Source organism: Nomascus leucogenys, chromosome 14, assembly GCF_006542625.1.
Source record: "Nomascus leucogenys isolate Asia chromosome 14, Asia_NLE_v1, whole genome shotgun sequence".
NCBI classification, from domain to species: Eukaryota; Metazoa; Chordata; class Mammalia; order Primates; family Hylobatidae; genus Nomascus; species Nomascus leucogenys.
The window spans coordinates 27,691,384-27,713,927 of NC_044394.1; the positions used below are offsets into that span (position 1 = coordinate 27,691,384).

General features: G+C 36.8%; 1 protein-coding gene across 1 annotated transcript in view; it reads right to left on the minus strand.

Annotated features, from left to right (window-relative positions):
• Positions 1–822: 822 nt before the first annotated feature.
• WDPCP (WD repeat containing planar cell polarity effector) overlaps positions 823–22,544 on the minus strand; it is a 478,431-nt gene continuing 456,709 nt past the window's right edge. Inside the window, exon 18 of the mRNA XM_003262443.4 lies at positions 823–1,055. Coding sequence (XP_003262491.2) covers positions 1,005–1,055 — 51 coding nt within the window. The 3' untranslated portion in view covers positions 823–1,004. The remainder of the gene's footprint in view (positions 1,056–22,544) is intronic.

Genomic DNA, 22,544 nt, shown 5'->3' on the forward strand with positions numbered 1-22,544 from the left:
GAGTCAGAGACAAATGATAGTAACCAGGGTATCAGCATTTTTTTCTTTTCTTCATGGATTCTCTGAGCCCTATTCCTATAGAACAATGTCAAGAGATGACACCTGCACACTCAATGGGCAGTGTAAAGCAGAGGCATTCTGAGCTTAAAGAACTCAAATCTCAAAGAAAAGTTGGTAAGCATGCCTGCGCCTTTCTCCAGAGGGAAAACAGTATCTGTGTTCTAAGGGGCAGTCAGGGCAAATTACTCATAGCAGTAATTTGAGAGAACCATGGAGAATTGTCTTCTAACAGTGGGTCTGGGCTGAAAATTTGCATAATAAATACTGTATTTGTAATGTAAATTAATAATGTAAACAAGAGCAGAAGAGGACTTTCTTTCTTTTCTTTTTCTTTTTTTTTTTTTGGAGACGGGGTCACTCTCTGTTGCCCAGGTTAGAGTGCAGTGGCGCGATCAGAGCTCACTGTAGCCTTGAACTCCTGGGCTCAAGCAGTTCTTCTGCCTCAGCTTCACGAGCATGTACCACCATGCCTGGCTAATTTTTAAAATTTTTTCTAGAGACAGCGTTTCACTATGTTGCACAGGCTAGTCTTGAACTCCTGGGCTGAAGAGATCCTTCAGCCTTGGCCTCCTAAAGCACTGGAACTACAGGCATGAGCACTATGCCTGCCCCCTACTGCCCCTTTTTTAAAGTACCTGGGAGAACAAAGTTTAAATATTCTATTTTTGTTGCACCTAATTAACATACAATTTAAGACACTTCCAAATTTTACATTATTGAAAATAAGTAGGTTAAAGACTTTTACTTAGGATCACTTTGCTGTTATGCTGCATGTTTTTGAAATAATAAAACTTTATTTTGAAAACACTCAACTCAAAACTCTTAACTAATTTATGTGATTCATACTGTCTCTTGTTAAAAATCCACACAGGGGATTTTAAGTCTGTATCAGGCCATGAAAAAGTTTAGATACGAAGGAGGCAGTTTTCTTTTTTTCTTAATATTTACACCAGACCAAAGTGAATCATTTTGAGAGAACTACCATCTCTGATATCCTGCAAATAAACAAATAAAAAATAATGTTTAAGCAGAGTAAAAAGTTACTGACTTAACATTTGTATCTTTATTATTTTTAAGTACTTAAAAATAGTGAAACAAAATAAAATAGTTTAAAATGTACTGCACATAGATACATAAGAGAACTGTATACTTACCTGACTTGGTCATCAAAATTTTGATACGATATTCATAAAAACTAGTCAAGAAATAATAAGCATTAAAAGGCAAAGAAAGGACAGGATGTTAATTGAAATTTAGAAGCATCTGAGGGTTCCTCCAATGAAAAATTGCAAACTGTGGGTCATCATTTGGATTCTACAGTGTGATTTTAAAATACTGTGTGTTCTAAAAGGTATTATATAGCATATATTTCCTAATTTTGGTGTTTTACTGAGTATTTGATAATGGCTCTTGAGATAATGGTTTATAAAATAGAACAGATTGTGGTTTTATAAGACTTTCATAAAATTTTATGAAGCTGCAAAGAAATATTAACAACAACTTTATCTATTTCCCATTTGTTATTCTTTCTTTTGCACTTTCCGCCCATCCCTGTCAGTTACAGAAAAACAGAAGATCTTATGGGCTTCTGAAGTTGGATGATGTGTGAAGATAAGACTAAAGATGAGTGATATTATGTGAAAAATAATACAGTGGGGACAGTTTGTAAAATTTGAAGATAACCTACTTAGAGTTGAAATGGTAAAAGTAAAAGGTAAAGAGAGTAGGGATAACAGCACTTACACTATCATGTCATAATTGGAGACATTTTACTTAAAGTATAGGTGAAAATAATTTTAAAAAATAAATTTAAAGTTATTCTGTAAGTTATATCTTAAAAGTTATTTTTACTAAGAGAAGCCTTTCAGAAAGTCTGCATTTGTACTATTTTAAGTAGTCACATCTCAAAGGAAACAGATATGCGGCTAAAAATTAAGGGCAACACATGTATGTAGGTATGTGCCTGTAGATCTTGATGTACACAAAATCGAAAAAAAAAAAACCTGGAAAAACAGGTAGCAAGAAGAATGCGTAATTTAATAGTGCCTGAGGCTTGAGTGTGTGCTGGCAAGTTCCAGGCTTTTAGGTAGCTTTCAATTTAAAAAGAAAACTAAGCACTGTCATTTTTAAAACATAAGCTTCAACTCTTGGCTTATAAACTACCATACCAAAGTCTAGTTTCTATACCACGAGAATGGTCATTGAGAAAATGAGTTAGGTTTTGGCCTTGTTCATCAACTGGCAGAGATCCTAGGTAAATTATTTTATTTTCTTAATATCTAGATATACTTGTTGCTAGAAGGCTGATGGCATACCTAAGAACTATCGTGTCGTTCAGCCATGTTGTTGATGTTATGTAGTGTCTTCTATCCATGATTTAATCCTCTCTTACCTTAGGAATTACATTTTAAAAAGTAAGAATCATAGAATTAACTTCTCAAGATCTTCCAGGATTTAAAAAAAACAAAACAAAAAATATTCCTTTGGAGGATTTCCTTTAAAATCCATTGCATTTTAAAAAGACTTCAGGTCATTTCCAAGGTTTCCATTGCTATATAACCTTGACTTATACTCTACGTACCTTAGAGGGATATTTTGAAGATTTATAAAATAATTTATTTTACATTCAAGTTTTTAAACATTATTTGAAGTAAACATAATCATTAAATAAAATTTGGAAAACAGAAAAGTATGAAAATTTACCCATAGTCCTACCAGTTATACAAAAGTAAAGTTAACATGAATTTGCTTCTAGTCTCTTTTTCTCCACATATATGTTTTATTTATTTATTTTAAACACAGCTTGAATTATATTGTATATATAATTCTGTATCTTTTCTTTTTCTTTTTTTGGCCTCACAACACTTCAAAACTTTTTAATGTTCCCACATAGTCTGTTTTTAATGGCTGAATTTTATTATTCCATTAAATACTATAGCTTTATTTAACCACTCCTTTTTTGGATAAATTTACATTGTTTCCAATTTCTTCTTTTTCATAAATAACCCTATGATAGATATTCTTAGGCATGAAGTTTTTTTTTTTTTCTGTTTGTAGGATTATTTCCTTGGTATAGAACTGTAGAAATAGAATTATTGGACCAAAAGCTTATGAAATTTTAAGCTTCTGGATAAACACTGTAGAATTGGTAGTTTTGCTTTGCTTGTTTCCTAGTTTGGGAGGAGGTGATTTTGTTCAATAATAGGAAGTTGTGGTTCCAAGGAAGACTGATCTTCATTTTTTTTTAATGTTTTGAAATTGTGCTCAGCCTTGACTGAATGAAACTACATGTTAATTCTTGTAGTAATTTTACAGCAACAAAAGGGTTTTCCCCAGTCCCTCATTGCTTTCTACATGTGGTTAAGTGCATTTTCTGAGCCACACCCTTTTGCTGTTACCTAATATTGGGTGATATCAGGTCACTTTCCTTTAAATGTACACAGACTTTTGTAAGTAAATTCAGCAGACAAATTAAGCTTTGCTTTGTTATAAACTGGACTTTGACCTGTGGCTCACTTAATACAGATTTTTAAATTTTAATACAGTAAGTGATCATCTCAGTTTATTATGTCAGGTTTCCTCTGTGTTACTAATAGTCTCTCTTGAAGTTTCTGATTTGGTTTAATAATAATTAAATCCCAGAAGTATAATATTTTAGACATGGAAGAAATCTTAAAACTCCCTAATCTGAAATTCTTTTATTTTATAGATGAACAAGTTGAGGCTCATATGGGTTAAGTGTTTTGTCCAAAGTCAGTTAGTGGCAGAGTTGGGATTATAATTTTGTTCTTATTTCTCTGTAAAGTGTTTTTTTTCCACTATAGTTTTTTAATGTACTAACAATACTAGTTCCACAGACTGCTTTATGATTAACTTCTCTGATTCCCTATTCCTATCATTCAAGGCTTTTGCTTATAAGCATGCTACCTAGTGGCCCACCCTATGTGGCAGGAGACGCTTTTCTGAGTAAGTTGACCAGCTATTCAAGTTTCACTACTGAACATTGTGAAATTGAACTCTGCTTTTTGCATATTTGGTATCATATATAGGTTTCTTTTTCATCAACATTGCAGAGTTTGGTACTTGACATTTTTTGCAGAAAATGCAGTCTCAAACTGACTATAGTCTAGCACTTGCCAAAGGTTGGCTTGAGGCTTCTGGTACATACTAGAGACAAGCTGATAGATAAGCTAACTAACTTTATAACTTCTGTGTTAAGTAAGCCATCAGAAAGGAATGTACTTAGAACTTGTCATTTCACCTTTCCACAGGAATGCCTTTAGTGAATTATGATTTAATATAAGTATTTCACCTTATAAAGAAGAGTTATAATAAGAAACATCTATGTGACTAGAATGTCTATCCTTTTCAAAACTCTTAAGACATGCTTAGTTTGTTTTTCAGTTAAAAATTTAGAGATTGGGTCTTGCTAGGTTCTCCACGCTGGCCTAAAATTCCTGGGCTCAAGCAGTTCCGCTACCTCAGCCTCCAGAGGAGCTGGGATTGTAGGGATACGCTATCACACCCAGGTTGCGTTTCAGTTTTTTTGTTTGTTTGTTTTTTAATAAGACAGTGTCTTGCTCCGTTGCCCAGGTTGGAGTGCAGTGGCGTGATCTCGGCTCACTGCAACCTCCGCTTCCCAGATTCAAGCAGTTTTCCCTGCCTCAGCCTCCTGAGTAGCTGAGACTACAGGTGCACGCCACCACATCTGGCTAATTTTTTTTGTATTTTTAGTAGAGACGGGGTTTTGCCGTGTTGGCCGGGCTGGTCTTGAACTCTTGACCTCAGGCGATCTCCCCACCTTGGCCTCCCAAAGTGCTGGGATTACAGGTGTGAGCCACCTTGCTGGGCTGCTTTTCAGTTTTTTTTACACAAGCTTTTTTTTTTTTTTTTTTTTTTTTTTAGAGATAAGGGCTCACTCTGTCACCCAGGCTGGAGTGTAGTGGTACAATCAAGGCTCAATGCAGCCTTGATCTCCCAGACTCAGGTGATTTTCCCACCCTAGCCTCCCAAGTAGCTGGGATTACAGGCATGCACCACCACGCCAGGCTATTTTTGTATTTTTTGTAGAGACAAGGTTTCACCATTTTGGCCAGGCTGGTCTTGAACTCCTGGCCTCAAGTGATCCACCTGCCTTGACCTCCCAAAGTGCTGGGATTACAGGTGTAAGCCAATGCACCTGGCCTGCACAAACATTCTTGAGTGTGAATATAGAATGCTGAAAAAGTGTTTCCATCTAGATAAATTTATTATTTGCATGTGTTAAAAAGTCAATAAAAACAATAATCATGAACCGTGTTTTAGAACAGAATGGTTTTCCATTACCTAATTTGACAGATTAATCATGTAATATTACTAAATTAAACATAACTATTCTCATTTTACAGATGAGGAAACAAGTATAGAGGTGTGTAGCAGTGAGGAGGTAGTGGAACAAAATTGGACTGAGACAGTTTGCTTATAATACTGCATTCTTTCTGTTATACCGTGATACTTCTCAAAGTAAACCTATTTCACTTTTTTGCCTTTGCCTTCCCAAATTCAGAGCTAAACACACTTTTAATTTGTATAAAACAGCCTGATATTCGACATCACCTAACTCTGCAACTTTTTTTCTTTTCTTTTTTTTTGAGATAGGGTCGTGCTCTGTTGCCCAGGCTGGAGAACAGTGGCACAATTATAGCTCACAGCAAAATTACAGCTCAAACTTCTGGGCTCAGGTGATCTTGCCTCAGCATCCCAAGTAGCTGGGACTACAGGTGTGCACCACCATGCTTGGATAATTTTTTTAAACTTTTATTTTTGTAGAGACAAGGTCTTGCTGTGTTGCCCAAGCTAGTCTCAAACTACTGGGCTCTGGTGATCTTTTCGCCTTAGCCTCCCAAATCACTAGGATTACAGGCTAAGTCACCATGCCCGGCCTGCAACTTTTAATTGACTTTTGCTGTGTATATAATTTATTTTAGATATGATATATAAAATACTTTAATGAAATGCCCCAAATCTTTCAGAAAGTAAATAGATCATAAATACTGAGATAAAGTATGTTGATATATTTAACTTTTTTTTTTTTTTGAGATGGAGTCTCGCTCTGTCACTAGGCTGGAGTACAGTGGCACAGTCTTGGCTCACTGCAGTCTCCGCCTCCCAGGTTCAAGCAATTCTCCTGCCTCAGCCTCCCGAGTAGCTGAGACTACAGGCACGTGCCGCCATACCCGGCTAATTTTTTTTTGTATTTTTAGTAGAGACGGGGTTTCACCATGTTGGCCAGAATGGTCTTGATCTCCTGACCTGGTGATCCGCCCGCCTTGGCCTCCCAAAGTGCTGGGATTACAGGCGTGAGCCACCACGCCCAGCCTTAAAATATTTTTTAAAAATCAATTTTTAGAGGAAAGAATGAGAATAGTTTTATCAATTACTCCATCTCAACCAATACTTGAAGATACTGTATTCCATCAAGCAAATTGATAAACTTATGATAGAAGTACTAGCAAACACAAAAATTGCTACTTTATCATTTTTAGAGGTTACACACTTATACTTCAAGATGCTCTATTAATGTAATTGTCAACATGTAAATACCGTGTATGTGTATGTGTATGTGCGTGTATATACACACACACACACACACACACACACACATATATATACACACACTCTCTATTCTATGTGTATCACTCCCCTCTGGATGATAGTATAAACAGAAAGCGCAGCAGGTTGCTGTATCTACCATAATTCCACATTAAAAGAATGGGTTTCTGCCATTTCTAAATACAACATTTCTGTGGGCTGGCACGGTGGCTCACAACTGTAATCCCAGCACTTTGGGAGGTCAAGGCGGGTGGATCACTTCAGGTCAGAAGTTCAAGACCAGCCTGGCCAACATGGTGAAACCCTGTCTCTTCTAAAAATAAACAAATTAGCCGGGTATGGTGGCATGCTTCTGTAATCCCAGTTACTCTGGAGGCTGAGGCAGGAGAATCACTTGAACCCGGGAGGCAGAGGTTGCAGTGAGCTGAGATCATACCTCTGCACTCCAGCCTGGGTGACAGGATGATACTCCACCTCAAAAAAAATTAATAAATAAATATAAGATTTCTTTCAGACAGTATGCCAATGAATAGTACAAACAAGACAATGTAGATATGTAACTACATGATTTATTACCCTTGACTATGAGCAAAGTCAGTGGGAGGAAACAAGAGGTATGCCCCATACCTAGAAACTCACTCAAACATGTAGCCCCAAGATAACCTTACCTATTAAAGTTTAAAAGATAATTAAAACTTTTTCCTTCCATTTCTGTCATTAGCACAAATTTTTTCCAGAATGTTCCCAAGAGGTAACTAAATCACTAGGGGTTTCATTTCTTTCCTTTATTTTTTATTGTGGTAAAATATATGTAACATAAAATTTACCACTTTATTTTTTAAGTGTATACTTTAGTGGGATTAGGCACATTCACATCATCATGTAACCATCACCGCTTTCCATCTCCAGAACTTTTTCATCATCCAACTGAAATTCTGTACTCATTAAGTAACAATTTCCTATTTCATACTTCCTTAAGTCTCTGATAACCACTGTTTTACTTTTCTGAGATGGAATTTCACTCTTGTTGCCCAGGCTGGAGTGCAGTGGCACAATCTCGGCTCACCACAACCTCCGCCTCCTGGGTTCAAGTGATTCTCCTGCCTCAACCTCTCGAGTAGCTGGGATTACAGGCATGTGCCACCACGCCCTGCTAATTTTGTATTTTTATTAGAGATGGGGTTTCTCCGTGTTGGTCAGGCTGGTCTTGAACTCCTAACCTCAGGTGATCCACCCACCTTGGCCTCTGAAAGTGCTGGGATTACAGGCATAAGCCACCGTGCGTGGGGTTCTACATTGTGTCCGTAAGAATTTGACTATTCCAGGTACTTCATATAAGTGGAGTAATACAATATTTGTCCTTTTGAGCCTCATTTCACTTAGCATAATGTCTGCAAAGTTCATTCATGCTGTAGCAGGTATCAGAACTTCATTCCCTTTTTAGGGCTGAATAAGATTTCATTATATGTATATACCACCTTTTGTTTATTCATCTGTCAATGGCCATTTTGATTGTTTTGGGTATTGTGACTAATGTTGCTATGAACATAGGTGTAAAAATATTTGTTCATGTCCTTGCTTTCAATTCTTTGGGGTGTATACCAGAAGTAAAATTGCTGGATCACATAATGGTTTTATGTTTAATTTTTTGAGGAACTATCATACTGTTTTCCACAGGGGCAACACCATTTTATATTCCCACTGGCAATGTACAAATGTTCTAGTTTCTCCACATCCTTATCAACACTTTTGCTTTCTGTTTTTGATAATGGCTATCTTATTGCTTCTCAGCCTTTTGGCTAAAATCAAATAATAGCCATCCCAATGTATATAAAGTAGTTTCTCATTGTGGTTTGATCTGCATTTTTCTAACAATTAGTGATGTTGAACATCATTTCATGTACTTTTTGTCCATTTGTATATCTTGGAAGTTCTTTGCACATTAAATTTTTTTTTATTGGGTTGTAGTTCTTCTATATTCTGGTTATTTGTCACTTATTATATATGTGATTTGCAAATACAGTTGTCACTCAGTATTTGTGGGGGTTGATTCCAGGACCCCCTACAGATACTAAAATCTGCAGATGCTTATGTCCCTGATATTAAATGCATAGTATTTGCATTTAATCTATACATATCCTCACATATATTTTAAATAATCTCTGCATTACTTATAATACCTAATACAATGTAATTGTTATGTAAATCATTGTTATACTGTATTATTTAGGGAATAATTTACAAGAAAAAAAGTCTGTACATGTTTAGTACAGATGGTTTTTTTCCCAATGTTTTCAATCTGTTGTTGGTGGAATCCACAGATGAGGAACCCATATGGATACAGAGGGCCAACTGTCTTTTCTCCTGTTGTGTGGGTTGCCTTTTTACTCTGTTGATAGTATCCTTTGATGGACAAACGATAATTTTAATGAAGTCTAATTTATCTGTTTTTTTGTTGTTGTTTTTATTGCCTGTACTTTTGGTGTCTTACCTGTGAAATCGTTGCCAAATTCAATGCTACATTTTCTCCTATGTTTTCTTCCAAGAGAATTGTAGTTTTAGGCCCATGTGTAGATTTTTGAAACATTTTGAGTTGATTTTTGTATATGGTGTAAGGTATGAGTCTAACTTCATACTTTTGCATATGGACATCCTGTTTTCCCAGCAACATTTGATGAAAGGAATGTCTTTTCCCCCATTAAATGGTCTTGGCACCCTTGTCAGAAATCATTTATCCACATACACAAAGGTTTTATTTAGGTTCTCAATTCTGTTCCATGGTTCTAGATGTCTCTCTTTATGCTAGTACCATATTTTGATTACTGTAGCTTTGCAGTAAATTTTGAAGTCAGAAAGTGTGAGTTCTTCAACTTTATTGTTTGTTTTCAAGATTGTTTTGGCTTCTCAAGGTCCCTTGATTTTCTGTATTAATTTAAGGATGAGTATTTTTTTTTCTATTTCTGCAAAGATATATTGAGATTTTGATAGGAATTGAGTGGAGAGTTCTGTATGTGTCTATTCCATCCAATTGATCTGTAGTGTTTTTCAAGTCTTCTGTTGTCCTTATTGATCTTCTGTCTGGTTGTCCTATCGATTACTGAAAGCAGGTTATTGAAGTCTCCTAATATTACTGCATTGCTGTCTATTTCTTTCTTCAATTATGTTAATGTTTGCTTCACATATTTTAGAGTTCTGATATTTGGTGCATACATATTTATAATCATTATATCTTGGTGAATTGACTCTTTAATCATATATTATCCTTCCTGGTCTCTTGTGATGATTTTTCATTGAAAGTCTTTTATCTGATACCATTATAGGTACCCCTGCTCTCTTGTGGTTACTATTTACATGAAATATTTTTTCCATCCTTTCCATTTCAGCTTATGTGTTGGATCTAAAATGAGTCTCTTGTGTGCAGCAGAGTGTTGGATTTTTTTAAAAAAATCCATTCAGTCAATATGTCTTTTGACTAGTAGTTGGATTATTAAAATTTAAAGTAATTATTGATATGGAAGGATTTACTACTGCTGATTTGTCACCTCTTTTCTGTATGTCTTGTGGCTTTTTGGTCCCTCATTTCTTTTCTTACTGCCCTCCCTTTGTAATCCATTGATTTTTTTTTTTTATAGTGACATATTTTGATTCCCTTTTCATTTCCTTTTGTGTGCACTATATAGATATTTTTCTTGGTGGCTAACATTGTGATTACATAACACATTTCAAATTTATGCAATTTATGTTACACTGATAACAACTAATCTTCATTAGCATACAAAAATTCTCCTTTACAGTTCCTCCTATTTTTATTGTTAAAACTTATATTTATATATTGTGTACTTATTAGATATATAGTTTTTTTGTGTGAGTAATTTTATAGATTCTTTTTTTTTTTTGAGATGGAGTCTCGCTCTGTCACCCAGGCTGGAGTGCAGTGGCGCGATCTCGGCTCACTGCAAGCTCCGCCTCCCGGGTTCACGCCATTCTCCTGCCTCAGCCTCTCTGAGTAGCTGGGACTACAGGCGCCCGCCACCACGCCCGGCTAATTTTTTTGTATTTTTAGTAGAGACGGGGTTTCACCGTGGTCTCGATCTCCTGACCTTGTGATCTGCCCGCCTCGGCCTCCCAAAGTGCTGGGATTACAAGCATGAGCCACCGCGCTCGGCCAATTTTATAGATTCTATACAAGAATTAAAAGTGGATTTATGTACCAGAATTATAATAACACAGGACTCTATAGTTGCCTATATGTTTACCTTTAATGGAGAACATTGTACTTTCATGTGACTTTGTATAGCTGTCTAGTATCTTTTTGTTTCAATTAGAAGGACTCTCTTTAGCATATCTTGTAGGGAACATCTAGTGGTGTTGACTACACATCTTTTATCTGGGAATGTCATAATTTCTTCACATTTGAAGGACAGTTCTGCTAGATACAGTATTCTTTTGTTTTTTTTTTGAGATGGGGTCTCGCTCTGTCTCCCAGGTTGGAGTACAGTGGTGTGATCTCAGCTCACTGCAACCTCCGCCTCCCAGGTTCCAGCTATTCTCCTGTCTCAGCCTCCCGAACAGCTGGGATTACAGGCATGTGCCACCATGCCCGGCTAATATTTTGTATTTTTAGTAGAGATGGGGTTTCACCATGTTGGCCAGGCTGGTCTTGAACTCCTGATCTCAAGTGGTCTGCCTGCCTCAGCCTCCCAAGGTGCTGGGATTACAAGTGTGAGCCACCACGCCCAGCCCAGTTGATGTTTTTGAATATACTTTCCCATTCCTTTTTAGCCTGCAAGATTCATACTGAGAAATTCGCTGATAATCTTACTAGGCTCCCTTGTACGTGATGAGTCATTTTTCTCTTGTAGCTCTCAAGATTATCTCTTTGTCTTTGACTTTCAGCAGTTTGATTGTAATGTGTCTTGTTGTGTGTCTCTTTGGGTTTATTATACTTAGAGTTTTTTGAGCTTCTTGAGTTTATATGTCTATTTCTGTCCTCAGATTGGGTAAGTTTTTGGCCATTATATTTCAAATAAGTTCCCTACCTTTTTCTTATTGTCTTCTCCTTCTGGGATCTTCATAATGGATATATTGTTCTGCTTGATAGTGTCTCTTAAGCTCTGTTCACTTTTTTATTCTTTTGTTCTTTTTGCACCTCATACTAGATAATTTCAAATAAGTTATCTTTAAGCTTGTTTATTCTTTCTGTCCAAGTCTGCTATTGAATCCCTCTAGTGAATTTTTAAGTTTGACTATCCCCAGTGTGCCCATTATATTTTTCATTTCCAGAATTTCTGGTTGGTTCTTTTAATAATGTCTATCTCTGTTGAAATTCCCCTTTGTTCATATAGTTTACCTGATTTCCTTTAGGTCTGGGTCCATGTTGTTCTTTACTGTTTGAACATATTTAAAACAATTGTTTGAAAATCTTTTTCTAGTAAGTCTGATACCTGTATTTTTTCAGGGATAGTTTCTGCCAGTTTATTATTATTATTGAATGGTCCATGTTTCCCTGTTTCTTTTTATGCATTGTGATTTTGGGATTTTAAATTCACAATAGTTATGTTGGGGATTTGAAAACAAAAACAAAAACAAAAACAGCTACTTCTCCCATTCTCTGTAGACTGGCTCTTTGCCATGGAAGTCCTTTCCTAATTATCTTGGCCTTGCTTCTGAATTTTGAGATCACATCAAAGAGAAAGCTAAAGGTCTTCTCAGGTCTTTACTGAGCATGCATCTTGCCTGGACCTGTTCGTGGTGTTTTGTATCTCTGTATAGATGGCTGCTTTTAATTGTCTTAAATTTCCCAAGAGATCTTTGTGGGGTCTTGATGGTCTGTCATATGTCTCCACCTATAATCTTTTGCCCCAGGAATCTGTAGGGTCAGTCTCTCTGCAGCTTTCCTGAGCCATGACTACTGCTTCTCCTCATCTGAGATTAAGGCCATGCTTGTCTCCTAGCAGAGATCTAAGTTAGGTGAATCAGGGATCAATTCTTCAGGCAGTCTGTAGACAAGTTAGAATGTTGCAAATAAGGTCAGCCTTGTTCATTTTGGTTCAAGGGATGGTGATATGATTTGGCTCTGTGTCCCCACCCAAATCTCATCTTGAATTGTAATAATTCCCATGTGTCAAGGGTGGGACCAAGTGGAGGTAACTGAATCATGGGGGCAGTTTTCCCCATGCCGTTCTTATGATAGTGATGAGTTCTCATAAGATTTGATGGTTTTATAAGCGTCTGGCATTTCCCCTGCTGGCATTCACTCTGTCCTGTCTGCTTCTCCTTTGCCTTTTGCCATGATTATAAGGTTCCTGAGGTCTCCCCAGCTATGCAGAACTGTGAGTCAACTAAACCTCTTTCCTTTATAAATTACCCAGTCTTGGATATTTATTCATAGCAGCATGAGAATGGACTAATACAGGTGGAATTGGGAACTGCCATCTCCTCCAAACCAAGACAACGGCTGGGGAGGGGTGGAACAAGGGTGAGCAAAAATGCCATGACATGTCCTACTGTTCGGGATGTAGCTTGTTCTTGATTGTTTGTTTAGTTGGTTTCTGTAGACCTTTGACTGTTTTCCAGAGTTCCTATAAAGTTATTTAGCCACTGTATAGTTGTTTCTTTAATGTTTATTAAGGAGAATGAGAGTCTGAAGCTTCTTAGTCACATTTTGCTGACATCATTCTTCCTAGGGGTTTTCTAATCGTTGTTTCCTCTGGTTGTATGTGGTTTCCTTACTGCATGGGAAGGGGACTCCATTGTCAATACAACCCTGAATAATATATGCAGTGTGAGAACTTTAGTGAAATTCTAATCCCACCTGGTCAAATCCTCGTTATTTTGCCCAACCCACTTCTGTGGTTATAGAATGTAATTTCTCTGTAGTATCTCTCTTCCCCAGTTTTATTTTATTTTTCTCCAAAATTCATATTTTATTTCTATGATTTAACTCATATCCTTTCCTGCTTCAATATAATAGATCATAATTATGATCAATAATACCCACTCGGCATGTAAATAAAGGAAATAAAAATTAAATTCTGGCTAAGTTTCACAGAATGCCAGAAAAGTATTTAGTAAATTTATATATATGCATACACAAACACCCCCCCCACACGCACACACACATACATGTACACATATTGTTTTCATAGAATGCTGTGTTTTCAAAGGTTTTAGATACTTGGCTTATACTATGAGAACTTTGAACACTGGTGTTTTTAATTTGAAATTCTGAGAACCTTTTGTTCTTGGTATCAAATATGAAACTTGCAAAATTCACATATGCAAATTGCTTCATTTATTAGTGACCTCTGATGGCTTCTGATTAAGTCAATATTGTGTCCATCTTTGAAGTATGTATTTAAAAAGTATGAATTTCCTAATTTTTTCTTCATTGTGGCTGACTATAGGGAAATTGCTGTGTATCTCAGTTAAGGTCCATTTAAACGTGTTTTTCAAAGCTCAAGATGGGGTTGCACTGTGGCTCACACCTGTAACCCCAGCACTTTGGGAGGCCAGTGCAGGTGGATTGCATGAACTCAGGAGGTTGAGACTAGCCTGGGCAACAAGGTGAAACCCTGTCTCTACAAAAAATACAAAATTTAGCCAGGTGTGGTGGCACGGGCCTGTAGTCCTAGCTACCTGGGAGGCTCAGGTGGGAGGATCACTTAAAGCCGTGAGGTAGAAGTTGCAGTGAGCTGAGATCACACCACTGCACTCTAGCCTGGGCAACAGAGCCAGACCCTGTCTCAAAACAAAACAAAAAGCTCTGGATAAAGTGTGCAAAAATCTTAAAATGGACCACATCCATCAGAGAATAGTCTACTAAATTCAGGGCACGTGATGTTTTTAAGATCTCTGTGAACGTGTTCATAAACTTTAAGGAGGAATTAGCCAAGCACTGTCAGAACATTTTTTTGTTTTCACAGAGGCTAATATAATTGTTCTTCAAATGTCATTATTTCTTTTATTTTGAGATAAACTCTTGCTCTGTTGTCCAGGCTGGAGTGCAATGGCACGATCTTGGCTCACTGCCACCTTGGTCTCCCAAATTCAAGTGATTCTCCTGCCTCAGCCTTCTGAGTAGCTGGGATTATAGGCGTGCGTCACCACGCCCAGCTAATTTTTGTATTTTTAGGAGAGACAGCGTTTCACCATGTTGGCCAGGCTGATCTTGAACTCCTAACCTCAGGTGATTCATCCACCTCAGCCTCCCAAAGTGTTAGGATTATAGGCATGTGCCACTGTGCCCAGCCAAATGTTATTATTTCAAGTTAATAAAATTCTCATAATTATGGCAACATAATCCTCTCTTTATGTTTTTCCACAAAAGAGAATATGAATAAGGAAATTAAGGTTTTTTGTTTGTTTGTTTTGAGACAGAGTCTCACTCTGTCATCCAGGCTGGAGTGCAGAGGTGTGATTATGGCTTACTGCAGCCTCTAACTCCTGGGCTCAGGCGATGCACCTGCCTCAGCCTTCTGAGTAGCTGGGACTACAGGCACGTGTACCATGTCTGGCTAATTAAAAAAAAAATTTTTAGAGGCCTAGTTCAAACTCCAGGCCTTAAGTGATCCTTCCACCTTGGCCTCCCAAAGTGCTAGGATTACAGGTGTGAGCCACTGCACTGAACAAGGAAATCTGAGGGACATACTTTTTCTTGAGAAGTAAACAGGCAGTAATGTATTCTATTAAAGATGTAGCCATTGTAGTGCCAAAGGTTTAATAAGCTAATTCAAAGTGTCAGAGAACTTTATACTTGAATTACTCTCTCTCTATATGTATATATTCCCCAGAGGACTTTTACCCAAACAGTTTTCTTAGAGTTAAAGTTAATAATCTGATGAAACCTAGAGCTAGGTAATGGTTAAAATAAGTAGTGATTTAAAAATAGTTCACTGCTTACTTTAACCATAAACTAACTTCAGGTCTGAGCAGAATATGAAATTTAAGAAAATTGTTTGGGAAAAAAGTCCTGCAGGGATTGATGGAGAGAGTGAGAGAGAGAGAGGAAGAGAAAGAGACAATCTATTATAATATGGGTATAATAAAATACATAATGTATTATGTATTATATACAGACACATAATGGAGCACTTAAGATGGGTGCATTTTATTTATATGCATTTTATGGGGGAGGGAAAGTAGTATAAACAAATATTCTTTTATCTTTTTTTTTAACTTTTTGGTTCAAGAATACATGTGTAGGTTTGTAACACAGGTAAACTTGTGTAATGGGGATTTGAGGTTTTTTGTATATATTATTTCATCATCCAGGTATTAAGCCTAGTACCCTTTAGTTATTTTTACTGATCCTCTCCCTTCTCCCACCCACCACCCTACAATACCCTCCAATAGGCCTCATGGTCTGTTGTTTCCCTCTATGTGTCCATGTGTTCTCATCATTTAGCTCCCACTTGTAAGTGAGAACATGCAAAATTTGATTTTCTGTTCCTGTATTAGTTTGCTAAGGATAATGGCTTCCAGCTCCATCCATGTCCCTGAATGGGACATGATCTTGTTCTTTTTCATGGCTGCATAGTATTCCATGGTATATATGTACCACATTTTCTTTATCCAGTCTATTATTGATGGGCATTTAGGTTGACTCCATGTCTTTGGTATTGTGAATAGTGCTGCAATGAACATATGCATGCATGTCTTTATAACAGAATGATCTATATTTCTTTGAGTATATACTCAGTAATGGGATTGCTGGGTCAAATGGCATTTCTGGCTTTAGGATGTTGAGGAATCACCACAATCTCTTCCACAGTGGTTGAAGTAATTTACACACCCACCAACAATGTATAAGCATTCCTTTTTCTCCACAAACTTGCTAACATCTGTTTTTTTTTGTTTGTTTGTTTGTTTTACTTTTTAATAATCACTCTGACTGGTGTGAGGTGGTATCTCATTGTGGTTTTGATTTGCATTTCTCTGATGATCAAAGATGTCAAGCATTTTTTCATGTTTATTGGTTGTATGTATGATTCTCTTGAAAAGTATCTGCTTGTGTCCGCTGCCCACTTTTAATAGATTTTTTTCTTCTTGTATATTTATTTAAGTTCCTTATAGATGTTGGACATTTGTCAGATGCATAGTTTGCAAACATTTTCTCCCATTCTGCAGGTTATCTGTTTACTCTGTTGATAATTTCTTTTGCTGTGCAGAAGCTCTTTAGTTTAGTTTAATTGGATCCCATTAGTCAATTTTGCTTTTGTTGCAATTACTTTTGGCATCTTCATCATGAAATCTGTGCCCATGCCTATGTCCTGAATGGTATTACCTAGGTTTTCTTCTAGGGTTTTTATAGTTTTGGGTTTTACATTTAAGTCTTTAATCCATCTTGAGTTAATTTTTGTATATGGTCTAATGAAGGGGTCGTTTCAATTTTCTACATATAGCTAGCTACTTATCCCAGCACCATTTATTGAATAGGGATTCATTTCTCCATTGCTTGTTTTTGTCAGGTTTTTTGAAGATCAGATAGTTGTAGGTGTGCAGTCTTATTTCTGCATTCTCTATTCTGTTCCATTGGTCCATGTGTCTGTTTTTGTACAGGTACCATGCTGTTTTGGTTACTGTAGTTCTGTAGTATAGTTTGAAGTTGGGTAGCAATGATGCCTCCAGCTTTTTTATTTTTTTTGCTTAGGATTTCCTTGGCCTTTTGGACTCTTTTTAGGTTCCATATGATTTTTTTTTTTTTTTTTTGGTGCACATAGTTTATTTAACACTCCTCTGTTTGGTGATTTAGATTATTTCCCACTTTTATTTGTAATAAAAAATTGCACTGCAGTGAGCATCCTTATGATTAAATTTTTGTACTCATCCTTAATTATCTTTTTAGGATGAATTTCCAGAGGATGAATTACAGTTCACATTTAACTCTTTAAATGCAGAGTGTCAAGCTGCCCTGCAGAGAGGTTGTGCTAATGTGTGCATGCTCAGCAGTGTATACCAGTGCCCATTTCCTTGCAACCTTGGCAACACCAGATATTGCTATTTTATTTTTTATTTTAATTAATTAATTAATTTGTCCATAAGTTACTGGGTACAGGTGGTATTTGGTTACATGAGTAAGTTCTTTAGTGATGATTTGGGAGATTTTGGTGCATCCATCAAATATGGGTATACACTGCACCATATTAGTACTGTTTTATCCCTCACCCCCTTCCCACTCTTCCCCCCAAGTCCCCAAAGTCCTTTGTATCATTCTTATACCTTTGTGTCCTCATAGCTTAGCTCCTACATATCAGTGAGAACATAACGATGTTTGGTTTCCATTCCTGAGTTACTTCACGTAGAATAATAGTCTCTAATCTCATCCAGGTCACTACAAATGCTATTAATTCACTCCTTTTTATGGCTGCATAGTATTCCACTGTGTATGTATGTGTGTGTGTGTATATATATACATGTGTATATACACATATACATGTATATATACACATATACACGTATATATACACATATATATATGTGTGTATATATACACACATATATATATGTGTATATACACACCAGTTTCTTTATCCACTTGTTGATGATGGGCATTTGGGTTGGTTCCATGATTTTGCAATTGTGAATTGCTCCACTATAAAAATGCATGTACAAGTATCTTTTTTGAGTAATGACTTCTTTTCTTCTGTGTAGACACCCAATAGTGGGGTTGCTGGATCAAATGGTAGTTCTACTTTTAGTTCTTTAAGGAATCTCCACACTGTTTTCCATAGTGGCTGTATGAGTTTACATTCCCAACAGCAGTGTAGAAGTGTTCCCTGTTCACCACATCCATGCCCGCATCTACTGTTTGTTTTTTTTATTATGTCCATTCTTGCAGAAGTAAGGTGGTATTGCTTGTGGTTTTGATTTGCATTTCCCTGATCATTAGTGATGTTGAGCATTTTTTCATGTTTGTTGGCCATTTGTGTATGTTCTTTTCAGAACTGTCCATTCATGTCCTTAGCCCACTTTTTTATGGGATTGTTTTTTTCTTACTGATTTGAGTTTGTTGTAGATTCTGGATATTAGTCTTTGTTAGATGTATAGATTGTGAAGATTTTCTCCCACTCTGTGGGTTGTCTGTTTACTCTGCTGACTGTTTCTTTTGCTGTGAAAAAGCTCTTTAGTTTAATTAGGTCCCAGCTATTTATCTTTGTTTTTATTGCATTTGCTTTTGGGTTCTTGGTAATGAAATCTTTGCCTAAGCCAATGTCTAGAAGGGTTTTTCCAATGTTATCTTCTAAAATGTTTATAGTTTCACGTCTTAGGCTTAAGTACTTAATCCATCCTGAGTTGATTTTTGTATAAGGTGAGAGATGAGGATCCAGTTTCATTCTCCTACATGTGGCTAGTCAATTATCCCAGCACCATTTGTTGAAAAGGGTGTCCTTTCCCCACTTTATGTTTTTGTCTGCTTTGTTGAGAATCAGTTGGCTGTAAGTATTTGCATTTATTTCTGGGTTCTCTATTCTGTTCCATTGATCTGTGTGCCTATTTTTATACCAGTACTATGCTGTTTTGGTGACTATGGCCTTATATTATAGTTTGAAATCAGGTAGTGTGATTCCTCTAGATTTGTTCTTTTTGCTTAGTCTTGCTTTGGCTATGTGGGCTCTTTTTTGGTTCCATATGAATTTTAGAATTGTTTTTTCTAATTTTGTGAAGAATGATGGTGGTATTTTGATGGGGACTACATTAAATTTGTAGATTGCTTTTGGCAGTATGGTCATTTTCACAATATTGATTCTACCCATTCATGAGCATGGGATGTGTTTCCATTTGTTTGTGTCATCTATGATTTCTTTCAGCAGTGTTTTGTAGTTTTCCTTGTAGAGGTCTTTCAACTTCTTGGTTAGGTATATTCCTAAGTATTTTTTTTTTTTTTTTGCAGCTATTATAAAAGCAGTTGAGTTCTTGATCTGATTCTCCACTTGGTTGCTATTGGTGTATAGAAGAGCTACTGATTTGTGTATATTAATCTTGTATCCAGAAACTTTGCTGAATTCTTTTATCAGTTCTAGGAGCTTTCTGGAGGAGTCCTTAGGGTTTTCAAGGTAAACGATTGTATCATCAGCAAACAGTGACAGTTTGACTTCCTCTTTACTGATTTGGATGCCCTTTATTTCTTTCTCTTGTCTGATTGCTCTGGCTAGGACCTCCCAGTACTATGTTGAACAGGAGTGGTGAGAGTGGGCATTCTTGTCTTGTTCCAGTTCCCAGAGGGAATGCTTTCAACTTTTCCCCATTCAGTATCATGTTTGCTGTGGGTTTGTCATAGATGAAGTTTATTACATTAAGGTTATGTCCTTTGAATGCTGATTTTGCTGAGAGTTTTAATCATAAAGGGATGCTGGATTTTGTCGAATGCTTTTTCTGCATCTATTGAGATGATCATGTGATTTTTACTTTTTTTTTTTTTTTTTTTTTTGAGACAGAGTCTCACTCTGTTGCCCAGGCTGGAGTGCAATGGTGCGATCTTGGCTCCTGCAACCTCCACCTCCTGGGTTCAAGTGATTCTCCTGTCTCAGCCTCCCGAGTAGTTGGGATTACAGGCGTGCATCACCAGTCCCGGCTAATTTTTGTATTTTTAGTACAGACGGGGTTTCACCATGTTGGTCAGGCTGGTCTCAAACTCCTGACCTTGTGATCTGCCCGCCTCAGCCCACCCAAAGTGCTGGGATTACAGGCATGAGCCACCATGCCCAGCTGATTTTTACTTTTAATTCTGTTTATGTGGTATATCACATTTATTGGCTTGCATAAGTTAAACCATCCCTCCATCCCTGGTATGAAACCCACTTGATCGTGGTGGATTATCTTTTTGATATGTTGTTGGATTTGGTTAGCTAGTAGTTGTTAAGGAGTTTAGCATCAATGTTCATCAAGGATATCGGTCTGTAGTTTTCTTTTTTGGTTATGTCCTTTCCTGGATTTGGTATTAGGGTGATGCTGGCTTCATAAAATGAATTACGGAGGGTTCCTTCTTTCTCTGTCTTGTGGAATAGTATCAAAAGGATTGGTACCAATTCTTCTTTGAATGTCTGGTAGAATCTGAATATCTGCTGTGAATCTGTCTGGCGTGGACTCTTTTTGTGTGTGTTGGTAATTTTAAAATTACCATTTCAGTCTCACTGCTTGTTATTGGTCTGTTCAGGGTATCTAATTTTTCCTGATTTAAGCTAGAAGGGCTGTATTTTTTCCAGGAATTTATCCATCTCTTCTAGGTTTTCTAGTTCATGTGCATAAAGGTGTTCATAGTAGCCTCGAATGATCTTTTGTATTTCAGTGTTGTCAGTTGTAATATCTCCTGTTTTGTTTCTTATTGAGGTTATTTGGCTTTTCTCTCTTTTTCTCTTGGTTAATCTTGCTAATGGTCTATCAATTTTATTTATCTTTTCAAAGAACCAGCTTTTTGTCTCATTTATCTTTTGTATTTTTTGTTTGTTTCAATTTCATTTAGTTCTGCTCTGATCTTGGCAGTTTTCTTATTTCTGCAGGGTTTGAGTTTGGTTTGTTCTTGTTTCTGTAGTTCCTTGAGGTATGACCTTAGAATGTCAGTTTGTGCCCTTTTAGTCTTTTTGATGTAGGTGCTTAGGGCTATGAACTTTCATCTTAGCACCGCCTTTGCTGTATCCCAGAGGTTTTGATAGGTTGTGTCATTCTTGTCATTCAGTTCAAATAATTCTTTAATTTCCATCTTGATTTCATTTTTGACTCAATGCTTATTCAGGAGCATATTATTTAATTTCTATGTATTTGCATGGTTCTGAAGGTTCCTTTTGGAGTTGATTTCCAGTTTTATTCCACTGTGATCTGAGAGAGTGCTTGATATAATTTCAATTTTTTAAAATTTATTGAGGCTCGTTTTATGGGCTATGATATGCTGTATCTTGGAGAAAGTTCCATGCACTGTGTGTTCTGTGGTTGCTGGATGAAATGTTCTGTTTATCTCTGTTAAGTCCATTTGTTCTAAGGTATAGTTGAAATCCATTGTTTCTTTGTTGGGTTTCTGTCTTGATGACCTGTCTAGTGCTGTCAGTGGAGTAGTATAGGTCTTAGGTCTATTCTTAGGTCTATTAGTAATTGTTTCTTAGGTCTATTAGTAATTGTTATATAAATTTGGGAGCTGCAGTGTTAGGGGTGTGTGTGTGTGTGCATATGTGTGTATATATATATATACACATACATATATATACACACATACATATATATACACATACATTCATATACACACACATACATATATATACACATACATATATATATCCACACACACACACACCCATCTATATATATATTTTGAGACAGAGTTTTGCTGTCACCCAGGCTGGAGTGCAGTGGTCTGATCTTGGCTCACTACACCTTCTGCCTCCCAAGTTCAAGTGATTCTCCTGCCCCAGCCTCCTGGAGTAGCTGGGACTACAGGCACATGTCACCGCAGGTGCCTCTGTTTTTAGGATTGTGATATTTCCTGTTGGACAAGGTTTTTATCATTATATAATGTCCCTCTTGGTCTCTTTTAACTGCTGTTACTTTAAAATTTGTTTTGTCTGATATAAGAATAGCTACCCCTGCTCACTTTTGGTGTCCATTTGCATGAAATGCCTTTTTCTGCCCCTTTACTTTATGTGAGTCGTTATGTGTTAGGTGAGTCTTCTGAAGGCAGCAGAGAGTTGGTTGGTGAGTTCTTATCCATTCTGTGGCTCTGTATATTTTAAGAGGAGCATTTAGGCCATTTACATTCAATGTTAGTATTGAAATGTGAGGTACCGTTGCATTCACTGTGATTTTTGTTGCCTGTGTACTTTGGTTTTTTTGTTGTTTTTGCTTTTTAACATGTATTTTTGTTTTATAGGTCCTGTGTGATTTATGCTTTAAAGAGGTTCTGTTTT